General features: G+C 36.6%; 1 protein-coding gene across 1 annotated transcript in view; it reads right to left on the bottom strand.

The window, feature by feature from the left end:
• Nucleotides 1-21721, bottom strand: part of MCTP1 (multiple C2 and transmembrane domain containing 1) — a 193727-nt gene that overhangs the window by 117128 nt on the left and 54878 nt on the right. The window contains exons 8-9 of the mRNA XM_065745475.1: nucleotides 10182-10352; nucleotides 7490-7620 (exon numbers count right to left, since the gene is read on the bottom strand). Coding sequence (XP_065601547.1) covers nucleotides 7490-7620; nucleotides 10182-10352 — 302 coding nt within the window. The remainder of the gene's footprint in view (nucleotides 1-7489; nucleotides 7621-10181; nucleotides 10353-21721) is intronic.

The raw sequence follows: 21721 nt of genomic DNA, 5'->3' as shown, positions 1-21721 counted from the left end.
TTATTTTTAATTTGAATATATCTGGCCCTTGGTTCTTTTTATGCCTTTCTCTACTAGGTTAAAAAAGCTGCTGGTATCCCTTATTTTCTTCTAGTGAAGGTACTCATATACCATAAGCATATTTCTGCTTGATCTTCCTTTTGATATGCTAAACACCTCCAGCTCCCTATGTATTTCCTTGGAACACATCTCCTACAGCCCTCAAATGACTTTTTTGTAACTTTTCTGATCCAGTGAAATTCTCCTGCATCCTTTTTAAAGTATGGAAACCAGAGCTATGTGTAGTATTTTATTATCAGCGGGTCTAACAGACAAAAATCGCCTCCCCTCTCTAGTTCTAACAGAACCTGGAATGTAAGACCGCTTTGGCACCCTGGTGAAATATCCTTGCTAATGAATGAGATACAAAGGTAGCGACATGACATAGAAAGCCTCTTAAAAGCCAGGTGGCCAGGCAAGGGAGAGGCAGCAGATAGCGAGATCATTTTCTCACATGCCAAAATAAAGCATAAAAGAGGAACTGGCACAATCCTAAGTGATAGGGACAGAAAAGCACCACTTGGCTACAACCCAGGTAACTTAATTATCGTCGCGACTTGTTCAGAAAGACAGCCTTTTAACTCTGCTGTGATCCAGGTCTATGCTGCTCCAAAGGACGCCCAGGAGAGGAAACTGTGCAATTCTGCAATTAGAACTGAGCTGGACATACATCAGAAGAAGTGAGGCACGAACTGCTACAATTTGTGAGACTCCGTAGCCTTTATGTGCTGAGTAAAATGTTCCAGTAAAACAGGGAAACAAATGGAGAGCGGAAATTCTGCAAGGCATGACAGAAAATGATATGGCTCAAACAGATAGGACTGCAGTTACATGAAGTTCTTGGAAGAACAAGAGAGTGTCATTTTTAAGCAGAGAGATAATGAGAAAGAAATGAAATTACAGACCCCACACGGTTCTTGTGATAGGTGGTGAAGAGAGGAGGTAGTCCAAAAACCAGCAAAGTTCCCCAAGGCATTGGAGTGGTGGCTCAGCTAAGTGGGACAGTGACAGAAAGTGTGAAAGCAGCTGGGGAAGCTGGAAGAGCCTTCAGGAGCCACACGGCAAAACACAAAAAGCAGAAAAGAGCCCTGCAGCATGGGTAAGTCTGTCTGGAGAGTGGAAGTATGAGAGCTGCATGAAATAGTCTGGCCAATGAGCCAGACCTAAATGGAGAAAACTGTGTGTGGATTGCTGAAAGAAATACAGCCCATGCCACAAAATCCTGCTGATGGATTTTGAGATGACAGATCAACATTTTCTAAGCATGGCTATTCACTATAACACTATAGATTTATGCCTGAAATGGTGTAGACAATAAGAAGTACTTGCAGGTGTTTTATTATGCAATACTTCCTATATCATTTTTGCTGCACAGTCATACTCTGTAGACACACACTATAAGTGCTGTCATCGTGTAGTTTCTTTACCTCAAAATTAACACTTTCCTTTGCCAAACAATCTTCTGCTTTCAGGAACATCTTTTTTTTTTTTTTTTTCCCTACCTGGTTCTCCTCTACATGCAGTAGTCCAAAGGAAGATCTTTCACATGACTAAAGTCTATGCCTTCCAGAAAACCTCACAAACCTACATGTACACCACTGATCATTCTTTTTATTTATTACCACGGTCCACAGATCTAGGCAGCTGTTTTACTTATTGTTCTACCTTTCTCCAATTCACTGGCAGAGTCAAATTCCATATGCAGGACATATAGGCCAGAAGAAGGATCTATAAATCTAGTCGCTGTGCAGCATTCTCCATCTCAGTTACTTTGTAAAAGTACCCGACAGAAACAATTCTCAATAAATTTGTGAATGATACAATATGTGTTAAAACAGTTGCTGAAGGTTTTTAAGATGAAGATAATCCTTGCCTTTTAACAGAACAGAAACGCCTTTGCATTATTCCACACAGTAAATGTACAGAGATAGTAATAAGCAAGGATAGGAATACATGAAGACCAAATTTTCACCCAGCTCCCTTTGAAAACAGTTAGAAACAGAGATGTACAAGCACATCTCTGGATTTGTCAAGGGCAGGTTGGCCTGAAGCATTTTCAGATGTTAACACTTTTGGCAATACATTCTTCTCACACAGAGAAGAGCATCCACAACAATGTAAATTTAACCATCATACATGGTACACACAGCCACTGGTTGTGTGCTTGTCTGTATTAAGACAGCACTGCTGCAGATCAGAATTCAAATTACAGTAGAATATTAAACATTAAATTTAAACTTTGAAAATAAATATCTTTCCAAAGCTACTGCAACATGTAATAATGTTCAAACCACCATGTGGAAAACAAAATACTCAAGTACCATTGTATTGAAGTACTATCCACAAATCCAAGAAAAACCAAACATTTTATTTCCACAGAATTCTGCCAAACTTGCATATTTACCGTCCTTAACTTCATATGCATGCAGGAGTATCAATTCAGCTAAACACCACTTTTCAGTTCTCTGCTTACAGTATTCAGGATCCTGTAGTTAAATTGTGTTAGTTTGGGTAGAAAGATAATACTGAAATAAGCATAAATACTTTATATAAAAATCTCACTTCAGTTTAGTGCTGTGAGTAGTATATCACTGTGTTTTCAGATTAATAATGCAGGAGTATGGCTCTCACTGTGCTTCCTTTTATGTATGCCTGAAAAACCCTCTATTGCTTCACTACTATGAAAAAATTAGACAAAATATAACTCATCACCTGTTATAAAAAAATAAAACCGAAGTACTTAATGTTCAGTATTTTACCCTTGGATTTTTTAACATCCATTTTAAGAGGATGAAATTAAATAGTGTATCGTGTGTATACGTTTCATTTGCACAAACACAAGGAGTCTGAATTTTAATAACTATTAAGAGAGATTATGGGATGTTATGCTTTTTTACAGTTAAGTTTAATGCACAGCTTTAATGACTTTAAAATACAGAAGGTCTTCTGCTGTTAATTCATTGGCATCGGATTTGATAGAAGATAGTAACAACTACAGAACATAGATTTAGATGAAGTCTACTGTTATTTCCTGACATAAGATAGGAGTAAAACTCAATGTCATTTTAAAGATAAACATGCATTTTTCATATCAATAAATAATGCTATAAATTCTGCTGTACTGGGTTGCCAATAACTTCAGCTGAATAAAACTGCATGACATGGGATTTACTTATCCTGTACGTTCACAGACACAACTTGTTCTCTGACAGCACTCATTCTTGGCAATTTATTGCAGCTGTCAGCAGACAATTTGTTCAGATTACTGCTATGCATAAAGGTGTAACAATCATGAGGATTTATTAGCTGATTATTGTAAGGGTGACAGTCAGGATCACCTTCGAAAACGCAGATGATAAGGAAGTTAAATAATTACATAAAGATTAGTATCATTTCACCTTCATTTTGATCTTGTTATTATATCTACATGAAATTACTACAGTATGTGTTTTTAATCACAGGAGTATATTGACTCAGTATGGAAATGATATACTCACTGAAAAACCATGTGAATGTTAAATGAACTCAGACTGGACAATTTCACGTATACATATGTATCTGTACTTATTAGATGAAATAATGACAAATACTGTAAGTTCCCACATTGCCATAATGACTTTAAGGACTAATACTTTCCAAAACAAAACACCTTTAGACCTTATATTACTGGTCCTTTATTTTTTTGTTGTTGTTCATTCAAATATTCTTCTTGCTGTTTGAAACTCATTTCTGGTCCAGTTCCATCACACAAATCAGTGAGTCCTCAAAAAGATATTTTTCTTCAAGTTTTGCATGAGATCTTTTTGGAGGCTTTAGAAATCTTAAAATAAACACTGGAATAGTTCTAAGATTTCTTTTTGGGAAGGTATTCTTAGATGGAAACTCAAAATGCTCTGCTTTCTTAATATTAACGTGGGGAACACATGTAATTGTAACTCAGATGTATTTGACAAACATATAATGCTTGAAGTTAGGAATGGAAATGAAGCAGTTAGAGTCTTATTTCAAGAACCACCACAATGAACTTGTCTGGGTACCAAGATGAAGATGGAACATTATGCTAGTTCTGTGACAGATACATCTTCCTCCTTTTCTGTATTAGGATTCCATGCTGTCACTTTCACACTTTTAGTACCTTCCTGTTTCTTAGAAGCCACCCCTTCCACTCCTATTCTCCTCCTGTCACATAGCCCCAAAACCAATATCTCACTTTCACACTTTCTTCGGCCTTCTCTTATAACTTTTCTTCATCTTCACACCCTCAGAAAGATAGCAAGCCCCAGCCCTCACAGTCTGAGCACACATGCCATCTCCACTTCGTCACATTCTGACTTCATCCTGGCTCTCCACCATGCTTCAAACTAATGATTATGGTAATATATAAAAGGCTCACAGAAGTTTGTATTTTTGATTTACCTCTTTACATATATATATATATACACATATATATATATATCTCACTGAGGTGAGACTGAGACAGAATCCATGCCAGGAGAAATCATGATGTAAGTTATAAACATGAATAAAACTTCAAGTTTAGCAGAGAATGACTAACTCTATTAAAGTGTATTTCCAATATCTTTTTCTGTAAGATTCATGGTGCTTTTTCTGAAAGCCTCCAATCAGGAGCCCCTGCCTTGCAGAAGCCTCCTAAACACGCAGCTCCCACACTGTCACCACAGCCCCAGAGCACCTCTGGTGGCCCATGAGCCAGTCCAGCACATGCTCAGATGGGAGACTATGAGAGTGCTGCTGTGACAAACTCATCCACACCAAGATGCTGAGGGAACAGGGACGCTCCTGTTTTCCATCCCCACAATCAGTTCATTGTGGAAACTTAATTACTTTTTGGGACATTCCAAGCAAAAGCAGCTCACCAACGCATTTTGCACAGGAAATTCCAATGACCTTCCTGAACTGCTGCTAAACAATCTTTTCCACACAGTTTTCTCAAATCTCTTGTTTGCTGCTTCTTTCAATATGTAAGATCTCACTCAACAGCTACAGCTTCTTCCGAACCACAGTTTGTCCAGGTGGGAATTTCTCAAGACAAAATAGCTTTTATTTTCATTTAATAAAATTATTTCTGTGTAATACAGGAGCTACTACTTGAACGTTATTCAAGAAAGTAGAAAAATCATAACAAGACAAAAATATTGTTCTCCATCACTGAACTTACCCTAGAACACTACTAAAGAAGACTTTTATTTCCTTCCTACATGTTCACTATTCCTGGGCACTGAATAAAGACCTTTAGTTTATTTTATGTGCCTTGAAAAAGCCACAGAAATTTACTCCTGTGCTTTATAAAATTAATACATATTTATCATAGTATATGCACAGAACAAGACCTCACCGAAGTGTTTACAGCCTTCAGAAACAGTCTCAAATTAAGAAACTGGGGTAGAGAGGTCCCTATAAAGTAGAACTGCCAAGTGTCAGTGATTTTCATGCACAGTGACTGGAAAAGAGTATTAGGGAGGGTAAGTATTAAGACCTATCTTTGTGTTCAGATTGAGCTTGACAAATGACAAAATTTTTTTCATGGAAATCTTCATGGAGAATAATGTGTTTGCAGGTTACATTATCCAGAGATGTGGTACCACCTGAAGGTGAAATGAGAAAGTGTCTGAAAGGACAAAGTGAAGAGGGATTATAAACACACTGGTAGCCAGAAATGTTTAAAAAAAAAAAAAAAAAAGAAAGAAAAAAAAAGAAGAAACAAGAACAGAGATTTTGGTAAAAGTAGTATGGTGTTTGTTAATGTCAGTTCAATACTGCAGAAACACTAAAGGTGAACTTTACCACAGGAAGGACTTTTTTGGTGTTTATGCTATACAAAAAGTAAGTGTCAAGGGAAATGGCAAATCATAAAACAGGATACCAATAAATAAATAAAAGCTGAATGCACGAAGCGTCAACAAGGGAAGACTACTCATACTATCACATTTCATGTGCTTTAATAAAAAGCAGAAATCACTTGATGCTTATGACTGGACAGTCTCCAGTTACTATAAAGAAATCCACTCGAACTTCAGACACTTGAAATTTTTTAAGAATCTGAAGAGCTATCCTTGTAACCACATCTTTTAAATTACAAATTTTCCTTATCCTTCTCTATTTTCTCAATTGAATTCTTTCTTAAATCTCAAGCATCCTGCAGTAAAAAATGTGCCATTTTTATGCCATTCTCATACTTAAAGTTTATGATTTTAATTACGGTAACAATAATAACATAGCTAATACGTTGATGATGGTGTTCTGAAGTGATAAATCAGAAAAAGGTTAAAGCTAAGCAGAAAACAGAAATTATTTTCCAAGGTTTACCACATATTGAATTAGGTCTAGTTGATTAGAAAAACAGCCATGGATACCATGGCTGAAGTAAAACACAAAAACTTTCTAATATGCATGGACTTCAAATATAAACATATCACCTCATTCTCATAGGGTTTCATGATAGAAAATAAAATTCTACTATGTATACTTTTGACACTTATTTTTGTCCAATATTAAGGATGTTTGCTTGCCAAAGAGTGCATCTTTTCTGACTTCCAATTACTTATGGTAGCATAAAACCCACAATATTATCTGAGGTATCTAAAGAAAGCCATTAACTTCAATAGGAGCAAAAGAAGGAAAAGGTTTGTAGAAACATAAACACACGTATGACTGTTGGATTTCCATTCTTCATTTTAACAACCCCAAAAAAGCAATTCTACTGGTTGGTAGTATCAGTGTCCCAATGAAAGCACCTACATCCAATGTTCTAGCAATCAAAATACAAAAGGGTGTTTATTATTTTTATTGAGAAAGTAAGGATGCCTACCACAGTATGATTAAATACTTTTCTTTCAAGTAGAACTTGAGCTAACTGAGCTTTCAAAGTAGCACTGACTATACAGCATCTATAAGGTAGTTTGTACTTTTTTCCCCTTATTAGTTAACAGCTAATGCCAGTGTTAGAAAATATTACCATCTATCATCTGCTGACACAGTAAAAGCAAGCATAATCATACAGCTTTCTTGAACGGCACGTAGCCCAAGAGGACTCTAATTTCATTCACCAAGTAGATTAAAACAATAAGAACATTTTGATGTTATGTATGCATTACAAGTCATGAGAATTATTTCTCCTTCAAGCCATACTTTGCAATATGGAACCTCCTGCATCTTGATTAGAGATGGGATTTTTATTTTGGAAAACCTATGCCTATCAATTGGTAAAAGCTGCCACCTACTGGTCAATACAAATTATTTTACACCATCAAAGTAAAGAATAAAATCAGTGCAACAAACTGTACCCACACTTTGTAAAAAATCCTCTGCCACCTTAAAAAAAAAAAAAATAGCAAGAACAAATGGTCATAAGAAACAGTTTCATCGCCAAGGCTCATTTTAATCATCTGTTCTCACCCCCAGAGAACTAGAAGGCTGTAATTGCACAAACCTGCCAATAAAATCATCCTTTTTGCCAGCATCTTTGTCCCACACGGTAATATCAATAATTCCACCTCGTTCCTCATAGAGATGAAAGTCAAACTGCTCCCTCCACTGAGGATTCAAAGTTTTTGGCATAATCTGAAAAGAGCACAAAAAGAAAGTCATATGACATTGTGTAGGCATGCTGTTTTTTACATTTTAAATTTTATACTTCAAGTCTGTCCAGGAAGTATTCTTATTTATTTATTTATTTATTTAATGATTATTATTGTTGGAGTACAATAACCTTAAGGAGTGAGGATTTCAAAAACAGCGATTAAGAAAGACTACTGGTCAGTTCTCTCATGCTTTTTTGACACATTAGCAACCTCCAAAATCTTGCAGCCTGTCACCTTCAAAAGCATCCAGAACAAAGGGCTTACCCTGGGAATGGAACCATTTTTCTGTAGAATAATCATGCCCTGTCTTGAGTGACAGTTAGCTACAAAGTGTCTCAGCCTAAAGGAAAACAAAGCACCTGAAATGACAAGTAGATGGTGTCTGAAAAGGCTTAAACAGAAACAATTTGATGATCTCCTCCTTCCCCGGTTTCAGTAATACTGGGAGAAAAATGATACTATGGCTTACACCTTCAAAGAAGAATATTCTTTAATTTTAAAAAATAACAATTAGAGGAAAAGCCCATGAAAGTCTGCAGGTCACTCCCTTTCATTTGCAGAAGTAGATTTCTGAATCATTTTCAGTCCAGCTACTCCCCACAGAAAACGTAATTCAACTGACTTCAGTCTACGTATTTGTAAACATACTCTGCAGCACAGAAAGCTTGCAGTTTTTATAACCAAAATGCAAAAGCAGTTGTCACACCTGTTCTAAGTAAAAAATGAAGCTGCCTAGTACCTTGCTGATGAAGATACCACTCTTTTCTATACCGAGGAGTACCGCTGCCTTGAAAAAACGTAGACATTAATAAAGATTAAGATGGATTTCCCAGTTTTGTTTTGTACATGAGAAGGTATATGAGATTTAAAGAAAAAAAAAAAACCAAACACATTTTTTCAAACCAAATAACTTCATCACAACATTGGGTGACAAAAGTGGTGAAAAAGTAGATAGCAATGTACTGTGGAGTGCAATAGAGGAAACAAAAGCACAGAATTTCAGTCATTTGATAGGGACTCCCTGATACAAAAAGGTCCAGTGCCATTTTAGAGGTGTAATCTCACTGCTGTGCACTGTAAATTACTTATCAGAGAGCCAAAGAATAGGAAAGAAAAGCAGGTGAAATGGTTAAATACTAAAAAAATTAAAAATATTTTATTGCTCACACAGCACCTATGTAGGTCCAACTCGCATAACAAAAAAAAAAAATAGGTAACAAACAGTCACTCCATCTATTGTAACACAAGAAATATGTTGAAAGTTGATCAAAGGAACAAATACTGATTTTTTTTTTTTACAGAAGTAAATGTGAATTGTTTCTTGAAAATAAATAAAATTAAGATAGTGTTAAATTGTATCTACTGGATATTGAGAGTGAAGATATGACAATTACTCCATGTGTAAGGAACATGCACACACATACACACACACACACATAAAAAAAAAAAAGCCTTTCACACCAACTTAAAACCCCTATTTGATTCCTGACCAAATGTTTGGAGTCCCAATTTCCCAGATTAAGAGAAGAGAGGAACTAAAATGAAAAGATCACTACCGACAGAGAAATGAAATGTATAGCATAAAAAGCATGAGGTCTCAAAGGAACCTCAATTATGATCTAGTGGTAATTTTAAAAACAAAGGCACTTCTGTTCACTCTCCTCCTTTCTGTAGGGAAAGCTGATATCTTTTTCTGTACACCATAGTGTAAGAACACAGGTTCTAAGATTACAATTTTGGGAAGAACTCTACGGTTTACGAGAAGCTGGTGGGAATCTACTGTTTCTAAGCCTAACTTCAAATTCTAAAGTCCTACGGTTGGCTCAGAGGTCTCAAAAACTGACACCTAGACACTTGTGACCTCCTTCTTACTATGGCTTTCTTCTGGCTCTGAAAACCACAAGGGCTATCATGAGCATAGAGAGAGGAAAATGCATCATCAGTAGTACCAGTAGGAAATAGGAGAATGAAAAATAAAAGCAGGAATGTCAAAGAGCTCTCTTCAATCATTTTCTCCCTGATCCATCCTCTCTGTTTGTTAAATACATATGCAAATAAAAATTTAATGAAATTTTCTGGAAGGACACAATGAAAAACATGAAGTTATATGTGACATTCTGAGCATGAGACCATGAAAAAGATACAAGGCTACTTGCTTCATGCCAGAAAAGCACACAGGTGGTATCTACTTTCCAGAATTATTCTACGTTTTCCCCCTGCAATAAACAGCCAATAGCAGGACATAAAAGCCAAAGAGTCTGAATGGAAAATACAGTGTTCCTCCTTACACATTTACAGTTTTAGCAATCTTTTTTGTTGTTACTGTCCAGTATTACTTCAATTTATAACTAAATAAAAAAAAAAAACCGAAGAAATATTGAGGTACTCTGACAGTTCCATAACAGTACATCACTTATAATAATATAACAACGAATCCCTATCACTGTCTAAATAATCATGCAAAAAAAGTGCACATCCAGGGAGAAACACAGAAAATTTCAAACATGGTCTACGTGCAGGGCAGGTGACAGTTAAAATTACCTTGCTCTTGTACTTCTGATGTCCCAGCCGGAATTTAACGTAAGGATCACTTAGTCCATTTGCATCCATCGCCTTAAGTTCACGGCCTTCAATCAAGGTAACGCTGACTATTCCTCTCCACAGCTGAGATTTTCTGTGCAAGTCTGAGAGACGTAAGCTCTGAGTCTGAAACTTCAGGGAAATAAAAACAAATTTAGTTAAGATGAATCCAGAAATTTTCTCTGCATTTTAATGTTCATCTTCATATTATCTTGAGTGTAAAACAACCATCTTAAGCCATTTTTAAGTTATTTGTCAGTACACAAGTAAATGGCGATACGAAGAATTACTCTGAGAGTAAATGGTGACAAATGCAAACAGAATGGCATACGCTGCTTTTGCAGAATGACACGTCCCAATGCTACTTAAGGGAGTTTTTGAAAAAGCAATTTTAGTTTTCCCTGCTTCACTTCCACCCTTAACAAGTAGACATCACACAGTCTCTTATGTAAGTTGCACATGATTGAATGAACTTAAACAAACACTGAAACGCATATAAAGAACAGTGAGAAAATGAAACATTAAAATAATACAAACTTACCATGAAGAACATAGATCATGGAAAATGAAACAATAAAATCCTGTACCTGACATCTATCTGCAGCCTCTAAAATGATGTGGTAGTCTCAGATACAGAATGGAAAACAAGATGTTGCTGAACCTCTGATTGGAACCACATACTGTGAGCTCTCAGCCACTAACTTTCAGGTCAAAAAGAAATCACCCAGACACACACAAACCGAATGACCACGGCATTCACTGACAAGCTCCAATGGGAAAAGGCTGAGTGGGGGGAACAGACAACTCACCTATTCCCACCTCAGGTAAGTCAAATGTGTTTTGGGATGCATTTGAGGACGCCTTTCCTTCTGCAATTGTATTCATTCAGAATTACCTTATCTAAAGTCAGAACACTAGATTGCTATGCAATAGTTTAACCAGAAGTAATTCCTTCTAGGAACTAAAGAGCCTCATGCTCATAAGTTCATAAGTTCATAAGTTCATAAGGTTGGAAAGGACCTATAAGATCATCTAGTCCAACCATCCTCCTATCACTATCTCTACCCAACTACTAAATTAAATCCTTTAGCACCTCATCTAAACGCTTCTTGAACAGCGCTAGGGATGGTGCCTCAACCACCTCCCTAGGCAGGCCATTCCAGTGCCTGACCACTCTTTCAGAAAAGAAATGCTTCCTCAGGTCTAATCTAAATCTTCCCCGGCGCAACTTGTGGCCATTCCCTCTCGTCCTGTCATTATTTATCAGGGAGAAGAGGCCCACCCCCTCCTCACCACAACCCCCCTTCAGGAAGTGGTAGAGTGCAATAAGGTCTCCTCTGAGCCTCCTCTTCTCCAGACTAAACAATCCCAGCTCCCTCAGCCGCTCCTCATAAGACTTGTGCTCCAGGCCCCTCACCAGTTTTGTTGCCCTTCTCTGAACACGCTCCAGGGCCTCAATGTCCTTCTTGTAGTGAGGGGCAAATCTCATGATGATACTCATCCCTAAATATAGCAATGCTGCATTTTCTTTATTACTCAGTGTAATCTGAGCAAAGGCTTTATGTGCTCAGGAACTGACCATATAATAAAACTACTGCATTGCTCACCATTTGTAAAGCTCCATTATTATTACTATTAATCCTCTATTATGGGTTAATTTGGGTGGAGTGTTTCATGTTAAACAGAACTGGATGACTTCAGTTCCCCTGTCTAGAGAAAGAATTTCACTTTTCTTTTGTTTGAATTTTACTATCCAAAGAAAATAAAAGGTAGACTGGAATAGAATGACTGGATTATAACTTGCTCTCAGCACACTCCAGAGAGAATAGTTACGAACAAGAGCAGGTTTTACAGAGACTGGGACAAACCTAAATAACATATTTTTAGCAGTATTTCACATTCCATATTGACAGGTATTTATATTTCCCAATAGCTACTCATTCCAACAGTATAGTTTCTATCAAAATATTTCACTAAAATTAATAAACTCAATGAATTCTATTTCAGTGAAAATATCCTCTGTATAGCACTACACAGCCAATGTTTCAAAACATTTGTGTTGTAAATAGTGTTGTAAATAAGTGGTAGTATTTTTCTCATTGTTCCAATTTGTTAGAAGGTTTGGAGCTAAAGGAAGACTGAACAGGTAGTAATGACTTCACCCTTAATGTACAATGATGGGAGACTGCTGTGGTTTAACCTGGAAGGTAGCACAGCACCAGTCATTCACTCACTCCCCTGCTTCCCAGTGGGATGCGGGAGAGAACTAGAAAAAAAAGAGAAAAAAAGTAGAACTTGTATGTCGAGATAGAACTATTTACTGAGATAAAGAAAAGGATAATAATTATGACACACATATATATAAGTATATTACAAGTGGCACACCACCCCCTAACAGATGCTCAGCTAGCCCCTGAACAGCAGAAGAGAGCATGATGAATTCCCACCCCCTTCAGGACTCATTCTCCTTGATGTGATATGGAATATCCCTTTGTCCAGTTTAAGTCAGCTGTCCTAATTCTGTTCCCTCCCAGCTCCTTGGGTCCATTGCTGTCAATGGCGTTGGCTCTGTACAATGCTGCTTAGCAGCATCTGTAAACATTGGTGTGTTATCAACATTGTTTTACTTCTAGAACCGAAACTTAACACCCTATGAGATGCTCTAAATTAAAAAAGAAAAACCCATCCCAGTTGAAACCAAGGCAGAAATGCAGGTTGAAGAATCACAAAACCTAGATAAGTGTGCTTAGAGATTTCATACTGGGACAGAAGTAGTGACTTCATTGAGACATTTCAGCATGGAATGTTTCTTAAAGAGTTGAATTTGAATCCAGATATTTCCAGAATGCTACCATGGAAAATAGGCATCTAATTGCATTTACAGCTGTGGAGCTCTTTTAAAGTAAAACTTAAGAACAATTATTAGTAGGGAGGTCTTTACCTCTCTGATAAATGAGCCATTGAAACATCTATAGAGTATATTTGATTTAAAATCCATATTTTCAGCAGCTTTTAAAATATTTAGTTGCATTTGAGCAGCTGCCACCATATGAAAACGCAGATTATTATCATTATTATTTTATGACCAGTAAAGAGTATAATCAACTAATGTAATTTTCATATAAGTTTGCAAGGCAAGATCTAGAAGATCCAGCAGAGAGTATAAAATGACAGAGGGGTCAGACAAGAATTCACAGAAATCAGGCAGAAATCTTGAGAACAAATATTAATGTTTTGCTTCAGAAAGCCCTTTCATTTCAGGCCAGAACCTGACCACACTGCTTAGGATGTGCAAAGAGACCACCAGAGACTAGTGGCATGTTGACTGATAGCAAAGCTGCAGTTCAAATTTCAATCTGCAAGAATAAAGGAAACTGGCTGCTAAAATAAACTGATATGTGCTTGCTGCTGCTGCTGCTGCCTCTTAGAAGCAGGGAATTTGGACAACAGCATTGCTCTTCTCTTCCTGGCTTTATCAGTAACACACAGGTCTGTTTAAAAAGTAAACTGCAAAAGGAAGATGCCCTGAAAGAGCAGGGCCACAGCTAGCTGGAGCTAGAGTTATTGAGATTTCCTGGACATGAAAGGTACAGGTTGTGTAGCCTTTTAAAATAAGAATTAATTCTTTGGTATATATACACATATATATACACAATTTATTTATTTTTACTTCTGTGGAAGATGGAACAGCATCTGAGCAGACAACCACTCTCTACAAGAGAGATACTGATAGATAGAGATGCAATCTCTAATTTCTAGGCAGGAAGTTTTTTAAAATAAGTCATTATTAATATTTAGATTCTAAGTCAAATTTGCAAAAAAGCTAAAAATCAGAAAAAAAATTTGAAGTAAGTCTGGTTTCCTACTGTAGAGTTCTCTCCTTATCAAGTTCATTTCATGGGGTGAGACAATATGTCACTGCTAGATACTTCTTCAGGTATCTGAAAAACATTCTGTAATCCAGCCCACAGCAAGCTGTGAGACCAGAAGTAAAAACATTATATTTACTTAAAAGAAAGATATCAACACGTATCTTTCCAGATTATTCCTATAATATAATATTTCTTAAAACTTGTTGTTAGCGATCTTATTTCCCTCAATGTTGGTACTGAATACTACATCCTGGATTCACTCTTCACCACAAACCAATAAAATGATGAAGAATCTGCATAGTTCTTAATTTCTCTGGGAATAGATATACAGTTGCATTTCATGGTACTTCCATCCATAACTGGCAATATTGTCTACATAATGTCACAGTTCTGAAAGAAGCAAAATCAAGTTCTCAGTTCACAGATAACCATAATTAGCATGAGATTAAAAAAAAAAAAAAAAAAAAGCTATAATGGCATACTGTGAAGCTTTCCCTCCTTTCTCCCCAAAGAAAATCAAAATTAAGACTTGAAAGGCAATCTTTCATGTCAAAAGATACTTAAAGCTGCCTACAAGAGATGAAGTTGCATCTTTTCAAATTCATTAACTGATTTAATACTTCTTATTACTTGTGTTATTTTTGACCTGATAAAATTAGCTTTTATTTGTATTCCACCTATTTGGGATAGGTGGATAGTCAGAAGGGCATGTAAACATCAGAAAATCTGCTGACATCAAAATAGAACAGTACATCAAATACAATATCAGAGCTGAAAGATGGTATAATATGGTACTATATTCTGCATGTGGGCAAGTATTACTGGGTATGCACAGCTAACCAACTAGACTCAGCAAAAACGCAGGTGGTGTTCCCAGCTATGGGTCCTCTGTTGTGCATTCCCAAACTCTTCTTGGGACACCATGTAACCATGTGTCACCAGCTTGAAGGAAAGCTTCACCTTGGACTGAGGCTCTTGCCCATTCAGTGTGGATCATAATTTAATCTATGGACCAGGCTCTTATGGGCCAAGACTTGCAGAGCATGTTCTGGAAGAATGCATTTATCAACACAAATTTATTATTACTTTATTCAAAAGAAGAGAAGCCTTAGTGAGCACTTCTGAAAGCTGCAAGTATTTTTGGATACCCAAGTGAAATACTGGTCCACAAACTCACATCTGTCCTTCCCAAGCCTGATCTGAACAGCCTTCACGCTGCACAAAGTACCACCTCTCATGCTTACATGTGCTTGAGCCCATGTGAACAAATTGCTTTTCCTAAATCTTGTCACATACACCACTAGGGCACAGTGCCTCTGTGTCCTGCAATGCAAAATCTATTGCTCAAAAGTAGTTCAACAGCCAGGATATAAAGCTAATGGTAATGAGTGCATCCAGGTGCTGTTATAGGCAGAATTAGACATTGTGCCTACCAAAACCTTATTTTAAAGATAAAAGGCAGAAAGAAACATATAATTTTCTTATTATATTGAAATATTCTTCAGAAAGAAACATATAATGTAACTGTGTGTCCTGAAACAGAACCTCTATCCAAAGAATTACTTTGGGCAGGAATCTTTACATTAAATACAAGCAAAGAAGAACATCAAAAAGAATTACACTTCTCTCCATTACTGAACAGAGCAAATGCATAAATACAGGGCAGTATGTAAGGCCACCACTGTAAGAAACTGCTGCATATTCAGGCAAGAAGTCAGAATATTCTCCCAGTTTCTGGTATCTGTGTGCAGCTCAGGTAAAGCATTTAAACAAAGAGAACTGAGTCAACAGACACAGTTGCTACTTCTGTGTACTTTGCCTACATGACAAAAAATAAAAATAAAAATAAAAATCCAGGGATGGTTGAATAAAAGAAGCTGCACACAAAATGCCTTTCCTGCGTTTGAAACTACAGAAAGTACAACACCCTGCAGAAGTCATCAGTAGGTAGATAGTGAGCTGCTAACAAGGCCTTCAATTGGATTGTGACAATTTCTGCTTGTGATAAGTTTTACAAATGAGTTATAATAGGAAAGAACGTTTATCTTAACTTCCTACTAACGGTACCTAATATACTTAGGACATTTCCATTCCAGGTGAAGCTAATCTAACTCTTTCAGAACCTAAGCAACTCTCTCTTGTATATTCTTAATACTACTGTCATGTAAAATCTGGTCTAGGATGTTTACTCTAACAATTTAATGTTGTCCTTATTGTAAGAATCCTGTGGTGACACAGCGATATTTCAGTAAGAGCCAACACTTCTGCAATGTTTCCTTAAATTTTGTGGTGTGCAGAGCACAACCTTGCATTCTTCTTAACTGCAAGGAAAGACAAAGTGTACTCGCTGGAACCAGCTCAAGCTTAATCTAATGAAGGCTGCAACTCCATTAAGTGGAATAAAAACAGTCAGTAGGCTTTATATTTTCTGTGAAAAGACTGAAATATTTAAGTAAGGTGGCATGGATTGTCAGCGAATCTGTGTCAGTTTAATTCTGACCTTCACCCTTGCCATCCTCCCGCCAATTCCTTTTGGGAACTGTTGTTTCAGTATGTGAAAAGCTGCCCTCCTGATGATCACACTATTTTCCACCATCCTAATGCTGAAGTGAATGTGACACAAAGAAGGGCAGTGTCCGTAAGACATGATGGAAACTCCCCATGCTTTTGGGAGTCACAGCCTGAACCCAGAAACCCCACTCAGTGAAATTCTACAATGCTGTTTTGATTGATAACTATAATAGCTGCTACATTACATACCAGTAATGCAAATATAAGCCTCACCGAATATTTGCATAATTTTTATAACCAGATGTCTAACAGACAGGTGTATCTATTCTGACATTTTTTTTTACTTCTATTCCATTATTTAGTAGTTTTCCTTCACACGCTATTTACAGCTGATAAACTGACATCTAGGTCCCCAAGACTTACAAAAGTTAGCATTTTCTTAATTTTGAAAGATTTTTTTTAAATGAAAATAAAATAAAAAAACAAGAACACAATAATTCTACCTTCTATTACAAAATTCTACATTATTTTGGTTCAAAGTTTCTAACTGACTGCAAAATCATTCAATTAAGGATAGTCATGCAACTCTGTTTCTGATTGTGTTAGTTATCCTTAAATTACAATTTGCTATTTCCAGTCTTCTTCTTTACTTAAGAAGCACCTCTAATTCCAGTGGAAACACATTTATTTTAGCTTTAAAATAATTGAAGTGCTTCACAGAGTTTTTCATGTAAGAAGGCAAATCAATGGTCACATAAAACAAATATCATGAGTTACGAATGAAAACCGTAGTCAGTAAGGCTATCACTTTTGGGATTTTGCTTAATGCAGCTGAGCACACAGGTTTTTAGGAAAACATCTAAAATAAAATAAAAAAACAATCATCAATTAGGAGCTGAAAGAATATTACCTTTTGCAGTTCATTTTTTGTTTTAGATGTTCATGAGTCATAATTTTCTTCTAAAAAATACATGCAAAAGGAATACTGTAGTGATAGAACAAGAACAGCCATCTAAATTCAGAATGTAAACTCCTTTAATTCACTTGCTTAAGGTGGAAGAAATACTCCTTTACAAGTAACTAAACTAACCAAAGCAGTTTCTTAGTTATGGCTTTGTAATGAAAAAGATGTTTTTACTCTTAATTTATACACAACCTGTTGCAATCCAGACTAATTCGTCTTAATTTCTAGGAAGAACGAACCTTTTATTCTAGTCAATCAAAGTCACACTGAAAGACCTCACCACAGATTAGCAGTTTAGAAGAACATGACCTGCAACTGCTAGCAGAGTTCCTGCCCTTCAGCCTTCTGCAGGTGTTCCTACATGTCAGTGAGAGAACATCCCACAATGGTTGTTAATCTGACTCCAAAACCTCATGACTTTGCACTGGGTCTGTCTGGGATGGAGTTCAGCTTCCTCACAGCATCTATATGACTGTGTGTTTTCTGTCTGCTGCTACAGCACTTCACAGCATCAAGGTTCAGTGCTGGTCAACCTACAACTGACTTGCTAATTTTGCTTATCACTTCCATTCTGACCTATTTTCTATTTACAGTAAAACTTAATTGCAGAAAGCACTGGTTTGCTTCCTTGCTTCTTCTTAACATCCCTAATCATTAGTATCAAATTTTCTTCCAAATTAAATATATATGTGTTTTTTGGCAAAATAATTCTTTTCCTTTCTCAGACTTATTCTAAAACGTGTATGTAAATTGTGCCCAAATCGCTGCATATCCATCTGTGTCAAGGGAGGAGGTGAGTTTAATTTTCAGCACAGGGGATACTGTCAGACACCAGGAGAAAAAAACAACATTCTACCGGAAATGATAGATAAGGGCTGGAACTGATTCCCTGGGGAGGTGTTAGAATATCCATCACTGCCAATTTTTTAAGGACAGATTAAACAAACACCTGTCAAGAGAGTTTTGCTGTCATTGTTCCCACAGTAGGTTAGGCAGGCAACTCTTCAGGCTGTTACTCCAATTTTCTGTCCTTTTCACACCCACTGTTCATGGCAGTAGGGTTTTAATTATCCAAGGCATGAAAAAGTAAAGTTTGGTCTGTTCACCAACACCTGCTCAGCTGCTGCCCTCACCTTCCAGAGTCAGCACTGTTCTGTTCATATGTTACCTCTTTCATATTTTGTTGCCTTCATCTCTCTCACAGACTGCAGTGAGGATATAATTTGTAATGCAAATTCTATATGCTTTTTTTCTTTTTAGGTACTAGTAAATACAACCTAATAAATTCTTTTTAGGTACTAGTAAATACAACCCCTGCCCTTTTCTGAATTAATCTCCTCTTACAGCAAATTGTACAGCAACAGGATGGGCAGTTTCATAAAATATTTAACAGTACCTTCAGATTCTTCACAGAAAATTCTGCCTGTTTAAAATAAACTGAAAAGTTCTTTGAAAGACTGTCACAAATAAAGGTTTCTGCTGAAGTTAATGGAAGCAATTACTTGTCAAATGCAAGTTAAATTACTCAACAGCACTAAAAAAATGTAAGCTGTGTTTATAAAAAAGTTATAACATTAATTGTTCTCGGGGGGGATAAGCTCATGTTGTCAGCACACAGTAGCAGAAGGCAACAACCACAAAACAGCTGACAATTTGCAACAAACTCTCACCCTTTTTTCTTGAATACCTCCAAGTTTAGGTTTTTTCTTTCAGTGCTAAACACCACATGGCATAAAACAGTAAGATTTTATCTTATAAAAAATTAAACACAAAAGTAGTGAAAATTTATCATTAGAAGCTAAGAGAAGAATGAGAGAAGACTTATTTTTTTTAATAAAAAATAACGTCATTTTTTACATGAGAACACAGTGTATTTAAAGAGTCTCTTCCCAGTCATTAGCTTCAGGCTTAAAAATGGTAAAGAAAATATAACATTTTTTTAGTTGTTAACTTTGATAGCACTGCACAGTATAAAATGACAAGGAGAAACTTGTATGTGCATCTCTGTCATAGGTGATTAGTACACAACAAGTCAGAACTTACTTTTTTCTGTGCTGGCTCACACTGAAAATGGTCATCTTTTTATTCTGGTCACGTGGATAAAATTCACCTCAAGGATTCCGTAATGGAAATACCAACAGCAATAAGCACTGTTCATCTCACTGTCAGAAATTGCACTGACTCTTTGTAATGAGTTTTTCAATGGCAAATTTGGTCTTTTCTGTGCACCTCTTAGACCTAGATGACACTAACAGTGTTTTACCAAATACTTCTGGCATTCAGAAAGTTTTGAAAGCAAGAGAGGAGATTTGTATTCCTTAATCCAAAGAACAAGTGCAATCAGTAAAAGCTGTACCGTCAGAAATGAAATAAAAGAGAGAAAGAAAACAAAGTGAGGACTTCACAGGTAGGAGAAACCTGAGAAGAAGCACACAAAGCTAAGTGGCAGGGAAAAGAACTTTACTTAAAATAAATTTCTGAGGAAAGACCACAAAAACCCAGGAGGTCCAGCAATAAACAGAGAGACAAGTCTGTATCTTTACCAGAAGAATTAACATGAAAAGGAAGACCTATGCTAAGGGAAAAGCGTGTGGTGGACACTGAGTACCAAGAAGGCCACAAAAGGTCAGAGTCCACACACAGAGAAGAAAGCCGAAGTGCAGAGGTCAAAGCTTCTCATTTTTTATCTTCTGAAGAAGCTAGTGGAAGCTAAAAAATCTTCGTATGTTTTAAACAACTCAGAATATTCAGGCCTTATGAATACTTTGTCTTCTAATGCATACTGAACTCCAAAACACAGGAACTGAAGCATGGGAGTAGTGTGCCCATGGAACAAACATCTGGATCACAGGAAAGTGCACGGAACACTAAGTAATGCATTTTTACTTGAGGTGTAATGAATCTTAGCGCAGAAATCAGTGGTAATGCTTTGTACCTGGTAGAAGTGGAGGTGGTTGCAGAAGCCATACCTATGAATTTGTGACCCCTGATCAGCTGTTTCCTTTACAGCAACAGTAAGTTGTGGATGAACTAAAACAACCAACTGAAAACAGTGCAAATTGTAACATCACAGATAAAAAATGGTTTGTTTGCTTGGTTTTTAAAACAGCCCATTGGGAGTTCCCTTTTGCTGATGACAGGAAATTTTACTTTACACTGGATGCAAATGCTCTGCTTCAAAACTGTCTGAATTTCATTTCTGCTAGATGCAGTGAAAGATGAGTATTCCCTCTAGCTCCCATGAATTTTGATCAAGAGTATGTCTACCATAAAGCAAACATGACAGGGAAAAAAATTCTAAAAAACCCAATCAACTTCAATAACAACCAGACATACAAAAATAAAAGCAGAAATTTCAGTGACAGTACTAGCAAATGTTTATAACATTATTCTTGTTGAAAACTGTAGTTTACCTAGGAAATAGATAAAATATACTGATGTATTTATGCGTGTATTTGATGAGACCCTAAATTCATCTTTTGAGCACACAGAGGAAATGGTAACTGAAGAAGAGATTCAGAATTTGCCAAAGTAATTCTGTGTAAGGATACAAGTACTGCAAAAACATCTCACACACAAGACTAGTTATCTGCAAAAGAATATATCCATGTCCACATGGAACTACAAGAAAAGCACATTGTTCACAAAAACAATAATGCCATACAGATTTGCATTTGTTATATCTTAACTTCAATCTATGGAAACTACAGAAAATTTACATTTCAAGCGCATCAACTAAGAAATTAATGTATTCTGTCATAATTTATCAAATCAGACAAATTTCCTAGATGTGCCATTGTAATGAATTCAGAAATATAATAAAAGCTTTAGAAAATGTATAATAACTCTAAAAATTTTAACACTGTTTTCTCATTAATGTAAAATGAATATTTCCTCAAGGATTATCTTAAATTGGATATTTTCTTTTTCTCTAGAAGTATCAAGCAGTTCTACTGGCACAGCTGCCCCAAGAAGCTGTGGGTGCACCATGCCTGGAGAAGCTCAAAGCCAGGTTGGATGGGACCATGGGCAGCCTGGGAGGAGGGCAGCCATGGCCATGACAGAGGAGTTAGGACTGGCTGAGCTTTAAGGTCTCTTCCAACCAAATTCATTCTATGATGCTATCTTTTATTTGATTATTCTATTTCTCAACA

Source organism: Cyrtonyx montezumae, unplaced genomic scaffold, assembly GCF_038088225.1.
Source record: "Cyrtonyx montezumae isolate F1298 unplaced genomic scaffold, pur_monq_1.0 scaffold_36, whole genome shotgun sequence".
NCBI classification, from domain to species: domain Eukaryota; kingdom Metazoa; phylum Chordata; class Aves; order Galliformes; family Odontophoridae; genus Cyrtonyx; species Cyrtonyx montezumae.
The sequence above is the reverse complement of the archived record's forward strand: the minus strand, read 5'-3'. Positions and strand labels throughout refer to the sequence as shown.